Here is a 9,658-nt window from a genome sequence, read left to right as displayed (position 1 = left end):
GGTTACTGTCTCCGGTGAGGCTCAGGCCCAATGGTAAGGACCCCATCTTTTTTCGATTGTTTTCTTTTTTTCTTGCTAAAATATATATATATAGATTTCGAATAATAAAAAAATGGAAATGTTTTTCTTCAACTGTATTTTTTTTATTGATGATCCTCCCCCCTTCCTACATTTGTTTCGGTTAGGTTATATAACCCATTTACATTAAAAAAAAACTGCTGCTGATGGTTGATGCATTTGGTGATGAAATGATGTTGTTGTAGGGTATGGAACTGCTTCACGTGGGAGTCTGCTTGAGTGTTTGGTGAGGTAGAGATGGCCACGACAGAGAAGCAACATGGTGTTGGCAGTGGGCCTGGTCGGGTCGGATCTGGGTATTGGGCTTGACTCGGATCGGGTCGGTTTTGGGATAAAATTGGCGATTACAGAGATAAGTCGTAGCTTTAATATAATTGGGTATCTCTGTTTCCTGTTTAATGCTATATCGGCGATCAACTGATAGTGTTAGGCTTCTCCAATTGCAGTGTTTTCTACTTTTCTATACTTCATTTACTTTACAGAAAGAAAATCAGCGACTTTCATATGCTAATGTACATTAGCAAGTAGTCATTTTAGGTTTAATGTCCTTGATCAGTTTTCTAGCTTATAATTCTAACATCATGAAATCTGCAGATTTTATATTTTATCAAAATGGAATGCTTCTTAGTTCCAGGAATAATCTATTCTTCTCATCAACAATTTTCCTTCAAATTTGCAGGAAAGTTCGGAATAAGAATGTTGTACAGTTTATTGGTGCATGTACCAAGCCGCCAAACTTGTTTATTATAACAGGTACCCTACTGATTCTTAAGTTGTCTTTATTAACTTGATGAAAGTGAAATTATGATTATTGATCTTTCTCACTTGGTTATTCTTTTGTAATTGAAAGAAAATGCTAATGTTAGTTTTCTTTCCGTCTTTTCTCTCTGCAGAATTTAGGTCCGGTGGAAGTGTATATGACTACCTTGACAAACACAAGGGTGTTTTCAAGCTTCCTACCTTGTTTAAAGTTGCAATAGATGTTTCTAAAGGAATGGACTACTTGCACCAAAATAATATAATCCATAGGGATTTGAAGGCTGCCAATCTTCTAATGGATGAAAATGAAGTAAGATGATTAAAGTTGCCAAAGTTTATAAATCGAATTGACTTAAGCTTGTCCCTAGTTGCTTCTTTTCTGAAATCTTCCTTGGGAACAATTCATTGTGGTCAAATTCTAAGACGGGCTTTGCATTACAGCTGGTTAACTCAATCTGGAGTTATGACCGCTGAAACTGGAACATATAGAAGGATGGCTCCTGAGGGGAGGTCTTATTGTAAAAGCTGTTCGAAACTGTTTCATGAATAAATATAACTCTTCTAGAAATATGGTTTGGCTTAATGAAGCTAACTGATCCAGCCAGTTAATTTCCAGTAAAAGTTAATTTGCGACTTGAAGTCATTGATGAACCATGATACAAGTTTTCTTCATTTACTTTTCTAACCCTAGTTTAAAGCTATTCGAAGAATTTAGTTACGTTTTGTTGGTAATTTAAAGTTTCATAATTTTTGTCCTAGATGTGAGACATTTTGAAAAGGCAAATAATATTTTTTAAAGGAACATTCAGAAATCGGTTTATTTGCCTCTCTGTCTTCGTGTTTCTTTATTATGACTAGAAAGGAAAAGAGTCTTGTAACTTGATCAGTTTGCTCTCTTTATTCATTCTTGGTTTTATTTTCCTCTTTAAATAATTGATAATAACACTAATCCATTTGAGTTGAGATTATCATTCTTCCTCTAATTGATTGTTCATCTTGCTTTTGCATTGAAGGTTATTGAACACAAGCCATATGATCACAAGGCTGATGTTTTCAGTTTCGGAATTGTACTATGGGAACTGTTAACTGGAAAGGTATTTTCTCGGTCACTATCTTTTCTTTGATATGTTCGGGATACTTATACTTGAAGATGCCTGCCGGTTTGTTTTGGTTCATTGTCTGGCTCCTGTGGTTACTTGCTTTTGCTTGCATTTTCAGATTCCATACGAGTTCTTAACCCCATTACAAGCTGCTGTTGGAGTGGTTCAAAAGGTATGCCTTTTTTCTGTATCAATAATCTTAAGGTTTGGAATAGGATATTTTCTTCTTCTTCTTCTTCTTCTTCCCTCCCTCAGGAGCCTAAAAGAAAACAGGTTATAGAATTTATCATGACAAATTGATAATGAAAAAGCATCGGAGGGTTATTTTTGTAGTACTAAGACCTTCGTATTCATATTATTCTAGGGTCTACGTCCTACAATTCCAAAGCACACTAACCCGAAGCTCACCGAACTGCTCGAGAGATGCTGGCAACAAGATCCATCACTAAGACCCGATTTTGCTGAAATTATAGAGATTTTACAGCAAATTGCCAAGGAGGTTTGTGAATACAGTTCATGCACTCCCTTCTCATTTCCCTTTCGAAAAGCACAATCTGGAGAGCGAGCTTCCAGTTTGTGAATGCAGATGATGAAATACGAGCAACAATATCAATTTTAACACTGGATGAATCTGTAAAACAGTTAGGAGATGAAGCCGAGGATCGACGTAAATCTTCGGGAGGATTTTTCTCCGTCCTTAGAAGAGGCCACCATTAAAGACATACATAACCCGAACAAAAAGCATTTTTAGCTACGTTAGCCGGGCCTTTCCCGGCATTTGCATCAGCATTGTACAGTATTTTTTTTATTCACCATTGAAGGTCATCTACAACCATGTCAATCCTTCTGCCAGCCACTTCAATCCTGAGGTAAAAAGAAAACGAGGTCGTTTTGTTCCATCAAATGATTATTTGTAAAAAAAGATGAGTTTTGTTCCATCAAATGATTATTTGTAAACAAAATAAATTACGCCAAATACCACTTATCTAAAAGATAAATTACGCCAAATGCCACTTATCTGTAGGTGATGAATGGTTTGTACTATTGAATTTTCAATTGTTTCAGTTATAGTACTAAACTTTGGTTAAACTTTAATTTTGGTTTTAATTATAGCATTGAATTGTTGAATTTTAACGAAACAATGATGTGGTGGATCATCTTTATATCAACATGTCGATATAAACAAAACATCATTTTAACATATCTATTAATATCCAAAATGACATCGTTTAACACTAGACTTTATGGATGTATCAATTTTACCATTAAATTTTAAAAATATTAAGTTTTATCCTTTTAAGCACTATTTTTTTTTTGCTTTTTATTGACAATTAATCATCGTCTGTCACCGGTCGTCATTCGCAACAAGATCGCTATCAAAACATACTCAAAATTAACGAAAATATCTAATTTTGAAGTATGTTGTTCGCCTTCTCAAAATAATGTTTCTTATTGTTTGGATTTTCGAATAAATACTTCAAATTTCTCAAATCCGAGAAAACCCTCAAACTCTTTAAAATAGTAAAAATTTTGTTTAATGTTGTCAATTTTGAATGAATTTCATGAAAAATCGATCCTATGGGAAGGAGGAGGGAAATGAATATGTTTTGATATAGATCTTATCACAAATGATGATCGGTGAAGGACGGCGATTCACTGGATGAAAAGTTTAGCGCATAAAAGTGAACCGTTTAAAAGTTTAGTGCTAAAATCAATAGACCCCTAAAATTCAATGTCGAAAACAATTTCGTTCCAGACCTCAATAGCCATACCAAAATGATGACGTTGTGTTCATGTCATCACATCATTTGAATTTTAAAGTGTAATGTAGGGCTGAGCAACGAAATCGAGAAAACTGAAAAATTGATATGAACCGGACTATGCGGTTCGATTTGGTTCAGATTTTTCAATTTACGATTTGATTTTGATTCAATTTAAAAAAAATAAATATAAATTCGGTTCAATTTCAGGTTTTCTACATGAAAAAACTGTTTGAATTGAATCAAATCAAATTAAAATATAAAAGAAAATAAATATCCAAAAAATTCTTTTTAAATTTATTATAAGATAAATTTAAATAAATGAAATCTTAAAATTAATAATATTTTTTATAAATTTAAATTTATATATTTACACTCAATTTAAGCTTTAGTTTTTTGTAGAGGTAAAGTTTTAAAAATAGTGAATAGTCAAAAACTGTGAAATCGAATCGAACCAAAAATCACGGTTTTATGCCATTCGGTTTTGGTTACAATTTTTAAAAATCCACAAAATACGATTCGATTCATATTTTAATGAAAATCGAAGCAAATCGAATCGAATGCAATCCTCGTTCTTATGTTATAGATAAAAAAAAAAGAACAATGGAAAATTTAATAATATGGACTGTATATCTCCTAAAGCTGAATGGTAGAGTTTACTTAAAAGAATACTATTATTTGAGTGAAGAAAAAAATGGAAAGTAGACATGTTTGATTGGCCAAATGTCTTACCATTTACTCTTATAATTAGCAATAACGGCCTGACCATGTATTTTCTCTGACTCTGTCTCTATCGTCTTCAACGCCACCTTTTACTCTATCTTCATATCCATCCTCCTCTCTTTCTCCGCCGCTTTCCACTGTTGGCATGCCAAATTTATTTTCAAGCACAACCTCAATATCTTAATATTGAAGAATCATCATTGAAAACGAACCATCAATGTCTAAATGAAACCCGAAGGCCTTATCGTCTTCGTCAAACTCGTCTTAGAACGTAAAAGCAAGCAGAATTGGCAGCAATAAATCCAGAACCGAAGAGCTTCCGATTCTATCCGATTTCGATAGCCACGAGGAAGCGTTAATCGCCATGGATGGTGATCCGACTAAATCTTCGGAGCCGGCGGAGTCCAGGACGCCCGGCAACAGAGATTTGAACCAAGATCCGAGTTTTAGGCAATCTGAGGTAGAGTTCTGGAGCGACAGGGGAGAGAGGAACAACGGCGGTAACGGTATATTCGAGTACACGCAAGGGTGGCAAACGGGGGAGGAATCGCCGACGTGGAAGATAATGAACGATCATCTCATGAACAGAAGCAATGAGAATACATTAGAGATGGGATTAGACTTAGACGAACTTAAACGCGACCCGTCCTTATCTCTAGACTCTAGAAGGGTTTCTTTCGAAACCACCGGCGTGAGTCAAACGCATCAACAAGACGGAGGAATAAATGATCAGACCGATTATATGTCGAGACGCATATCGAACGTGTCTGCTCCTCTATTCGGAAAATCGGGTTTGCTATCGGCAATGAAGAGCACCAAGTCAAGGCTTATAGACAGGTCAGAGGATGAGGTACAATTGATGTCCGGTTTGTTAGGAAAATCCGGTCAGCTTCAGTCCGGTATGCTCTGTAAATCGGAAAACGAAGAAGAAGACGACCCTTTTGCGGATGATGTGTTGCCTGATGAATTCAGGAAAACCAATTTTAATGCATTCACTTGGGTTCAAATTGTGAGTCTTTTTGTCATTGTTGCTGCTTTGCTCTGCAGCTTGTTCATCCCTTCATTGAAAGTAATTGACCTATGGGAGCTTGCTCTATGGAAATGGTTAGTGTTCTTGTTGGTTTTGATCTGTGGAAGATTGGTTTCGGGTTGGGGAATCCGAATCCTCGTCTTTTTCATCGAGATGAACTTCTTCTTAAGGAAAAGGATGTTGTATTTCGTATATGGTTTAAGAAAACCGGTCCAGAATTGCTTATGGTTAGCCCTAGTGCTCTTGGCATGGCGTTTCTTGTTCGACAAGGAAGTCGAGAAGGAAAGCGTATTGCTTCAATACGTTACCAAAATCCTCATATGCTTGTTGGTGAGCACGTTCTTGTGGTTACTCAAGACACTGCTAGTAAAAGTACTGGCTTCATCTTTTCATCTTAGTACTTATTTCGATAGGATTCAAGATACATTGTTCAACCAATACGTGATCGCGACGCTCTCCGGTTCTCCGGTAATCGAAGCCCGGAGGATGGAAGAGGAAGACGAAAGAACGGCAGCCGAGATCAGAAGGTTTCAGAATGCTGGTGCAACTGTGCCTTCGGATCTTCGTGACGATGCCTTCCCACAGCAGAATAGCGGGGTGTTGAAGAAAACAATCACCAGGCTCAAAACGTTTTCTCAACGAGATTCGTCGAAGAAAGAGGATGCAGGGATCGCATTAGAACATGTACATAAGCTCAATCAAGAGAACATCTCTGCTTGGAACATGAAGAGATTGATGAAGATGGTCCGACACGGAACATTGACGACATTGGATGAGCAAGTGATGGAGGACGATTCGGTAAAACAGATCAGAAGTGAACACGAAGCAACGGCGGCTGCCAAGAAGATTTTCCACAATGTGGCTTGCCGTGGGTCTAAGTGAGTATTCTTTGTTGATTAGTTTGCAAAATAAAGTTGTTAAGGAACACTCTTGTTGTAACTTGTTTTGGTCTATAGATTTATCTACTTGGAGGATTTGATGCGGTTTATGCGAGAAGACGAAGCTTTGAGAACAATGGCGACCTTCGAAGACGCTTATGAGCATGGCAGAATCAGCAAAAAATCCTTGAAGAATTGGGTGGTAAGACATAGTGGAACATTACATACGAGTATATAATCACCCTACTCATCTTTAAAATACACCAAAACTTTTTTTAACATAATAAAAATAAATCAAAATTGGAGGGGCAAAATTAAAATAAACCAAAATTTAAATGTCTGAATTAGGGGGCAGTGGCCCCCAACATACACATGGCTCCGTCTCTGCTAAGAACTAATGATAACCTAATTACCAGAGATGAATCAAAAGTATTGATCATTTATTACAAGATTGAGTAATTAACATGTAAAGAATGATTAACTTCAGCTATTCATTTCAGTTAAATGCCTACAGAGAACGAAAAGCCCTGGCCTTAACCCTAAACGACACAAAGACGGCGGTAAACAAGCTTCACAAGATCATAGACGTCATCGTCGGGACCATTATACTCGTAATATGGCTTGTCGTTCTGGAAATCGCTTCCTCGGAGCTCATCGTACTCTTCAGTTCCCAGCTGGTCCTCGCAGCCTTCATCTTCGGCAACACCTGCAGAACAATCTTCGAATCCATAATCTTCTTATTCATCATTCACCCTTTTGACGTCGGAGATCGGTGTGAGATCAACGGAGTGCAGGTACAATACCAAACAAAAAATCCCATTAGTTGAATCAATCCCATTATTCGTTATCCTTACCGAAAGTTTTAAACTATCTTACATTTTAGATATTTTCTTTATATCTTTTATTAATAATATATATTAAAACGTTATTTAATATAAAATCTTACATGGATCTTTAGTTTTTGTGTTTATAGCATGTGTTCTAAGCATGTATATGGGTGTTTTTAGCTTGTGGTGGAAGAGATGAACATTTTGACAACCGTTTTCTTGAGATACGACAACATGAAGACGACGTTTCCCAACAGCGTTCTCTCGACGACACCAATAGGCAACTTTTATCGAAGTCCAGACATGCTTGATCTCATTGAGTTCGTGGTCCATGTTGCTACTCCGGTCGAAAAGATTGCTCTCGTCAAGCAAAGAATAATAAAGTACGTGAAAAACTATAGGGTAAACTATGAATTTGGTCACCCACCTATTTTCATGATTCCATTTTAGTCACCCAACTATTTTTTCTTCAAAATCATGCATGAAGTTACGTTTCGGTTCCGTTTTGATCACTCGCCGTTAAAAATGTAACAGTGATGTTGACGTGTTATCATAAGATAACGTCAGATAAAAAATTGTCACGTCAGCAATTTGTTTATTTTTTAATGACGGGTGACTAAAACGTAATGTTTGGTATGATTTTGAAAAAAACTAGTCGGGTAACAAAAACAAGACTAAAAGAATAGGTGAGTGACTAAATACATAATTTATCTAAAGTTATTACATGAGCTTTGTTCACCATGTATCTATGATCTCGATAAGGATTCATGAAATAATATCTCGAAAATAGAGGAACCATCTTATATCGTTATTTGTCGTAACGAATCGTACCGATAACACGAATACATTTTCATTTTGTTTGCAGTTATATCGTTAACCGGAAGGATCATTGGTGTGCTGATCCAATGATTGTGATAAAAGATCTCGACGAATTGAACCGGATAAAGTTGGCAGTTTGGGTAACTCATAAAATGAACTACCAAGACATAGGAGAGAGGCTTGAAAGGAGATCTCGACTGGCTGAAGAAATGGTGAACAGCTTCAAAGAATTTGACATTCAATACCGTTTGTTTCCCATTGACGTCAATGTCTGCAACTTGCCTACCTCCTCCCGTTTCCCTTCCACATGGACCACGGCCGAAAGTTCCGACAAGATCGATTGACGGTGAGATAATTGACCCGGAGAGTAAAACAGTTACGGTGATCGAATTAATTGTTGTAAAGATAAGGTTAAAGATTTTGATAACAAAATTAACATTTATAGTGGAATATGTGCTAGTGTAGACAGGGATATTATTGATCATATGCTTGTCGATTGATAGACTATTTTATTGGGATTTCTTACTTTTTTTTTGGCAAAGTAGACACATGGTCTGTTTGACTATAGAAAATTGTTTTATTAAGTCTCTCGGCTATTTAAAATTGTAAAATGTTCCTCTGATTGTTTTGTTAAGTCCCCGATTATTAAATATTTATTATGTTTTAAAAACGTCCATTTCTTCTAAAAAAATTGATATACGTCTAAGCTAAACGTTATCGACTACCAACTCCTTGTTGGTCCACTAACTGAGACAGACCTCCTGAGCTTTCTGTTGTGGAAAAGGACCTTAATTGTGCTAGTATAAGTTGGCTCATCGATGGTGCCAAAAACTCTTCTTATTTTCGTGCCTGTGCAAGCGGTCGACAACGCAGAAATTTCATTCCAAGCCTTTACAATTTCGTAGGTTTTGGGTACATCATCCTCACAATATATATATGGATGGAAATAAATTTTTTATTTTAAGAGATGAACTTATAAAATTTTAAGAAGAATTAAAATAAATTTTTAATAAAATATAAAAAATATTTCAGATATATGTATAAAACTTTAAATTTTTTTGGAGACGATTGTTTCCCTACTCGTTGTCTGTACTTTGCATGGGAAGGTTATTAACTACTTTACACATTTGTTTCAGTCATCAAATCTAGATTTTTGGACTCGACCCGAATCCTTAGATCCATTTCCGTTTTATAGGATCTGGATCTTAAAATTTTGGACCCGATGGATCCAAACCAGATCTGGATCTTCTGATTAAAGTACGAATCCAGGTCCAGATCTGACACTGAGATACTGGGTCTGGACCAGTTTATAGAAAATCTCACCTTTAATTTTAAATTTATATTTAAATCTCACCAGTTTATTGTTTGTTTTAGGATGTTGATGATTTAAATAATGATGAAAACTAGCACTCTAAGGAGGTAGAAGTGCGGTACTTGGCTTGAGACAATATAATGTTTCATGATCTACATTTTTAATGTTTGTGTTATTCAAAAGATATTTTTTGTAATTGTGTTGGAGTTTTTTTTTGAGATTTTAGTTTATCGTTTTTTATTCTACTACTATTTATATTGAAATTAATCTTTTCTTAATTGTATATGTGATTTGAAATTAGTCAATAACAATTTTATTATGTTAAAAAAATAGGTTAAATGGTCTTTTTTTAACATACCCGTTTTAGACCCG

General features: G+C 35.8%; 2 protein-coding genes across 2 annotated transcripts; both read left to right on the top strand.

Annotated features, from left to right (window-relative positions):
* The first annotated feature begins 1,290 nt into the window (after positions 1-1,290).
* On the top strand, positions 1,291-2,655 carry LOC120211408 (serine/threonine-protein kinase STY46-like). Its single transcript, XM_039209949.1, has 5 exons — positions 1,291-1,342; positions 1,851-1,931; positions 2,056-2,109; positions 2,302-2,436; positions 2,580-2,655. The coding sequence occupies exons 1-5, from the start codon at positions 1,301-1,303 to the stop codon at positions 2,652-2,654; spliced, it is 387 nt and encodes a 128-aa protein (XP_039065880.1). The 5' UTR covers positions 1,291-1,300; the 3' UTR covers position 2,655.
* Positions 2,656-4,784: 2,129 nt separating this feature from the next.
* LOC120211294 (mechanosensitive ion channel protein 8-like) lies at positions 4,785-8,318 on the top strand. The gene is made up of 5 exons (XM_039209870.1): positions 4,785-6,328; positions 6,407-6,530; positions 6,829-7,122; positions 7,336-7,538; positions 8,021-8,318. Exons 1-5 carry the CDS (start codon positions 4,785-4,787, stop codon positions 8,316-8,318), a joined length of 2,463 nt encoding a protein of 820 aa, XP_039065801.1.
* The last annotated feature ends 1,340 nt before the right edge of the window (positions 8,319-9,658 follow it).

Source organism: Hibiscus syriacus, unplaced genomic scaffold (genome assembly GCF_006381635.1).
Source record: "Hibiscus syriacus cultivar Baekdansim isolate YM2019G1 unplaced genomic scaffold, ASM638163v2 tig00109972_pilon, whole genome shotgun sequence".
Lineage (NCBI taxonomy): Eukaryota > Viridiplantae > Streptophyta > Magnoliopsida > Malvales > Malvaceae > Hibiscus > Hibiscus syriacus.
This window is presented reverse-complemented; position numbering and strand designations above follow the sequence as displayed.

Bases quoted from the DNA above. Each gene is read 5' to 3' on its own strand.
- LOC120211408 (XM_039209949.1), top strand. From the start codon at position 1,301: ATGACCGCTGAAACTGGAACATATAGAAGGATGGCTCCTGAG. The intron at 1,932-2,055 runs GTATTTTCTCGG...TTGCATTTTCAG, and splicing joins GGGAACTGTTAACTGGAAAG to ATTCCATACGAGTTCTTAAC. The intron at 2,110-2,301 runs GTATGCCTTTTT...ATATTATTCTAG, and splicing joins CTGTTGGAGTGGTTCAAAAG to GGTCTACGTCCTACAATTCC.
- LOC120211294 (XM_039209870.1), top strand. From the start codon at position 4,785: ATGGATGGTGATCCGACTAAATCTTCGGAGCCGGCGGAGTCCAGGACG. The intron at 7,123-7,335 runs GTACAATACCAA...GGGTGTTTTTAG, and splicing joins GTGAGATCAACGGAGTGCAG to CTTGTGGTGGAAGAGATGAA. The intron at 7,539-8,020 runs GTACGTGAAAAA...TTTTGTTTGCAG, and splicing joins GTCAAGCAAAGAATAATAAA to TTATATCGTTAACCGGAAGG.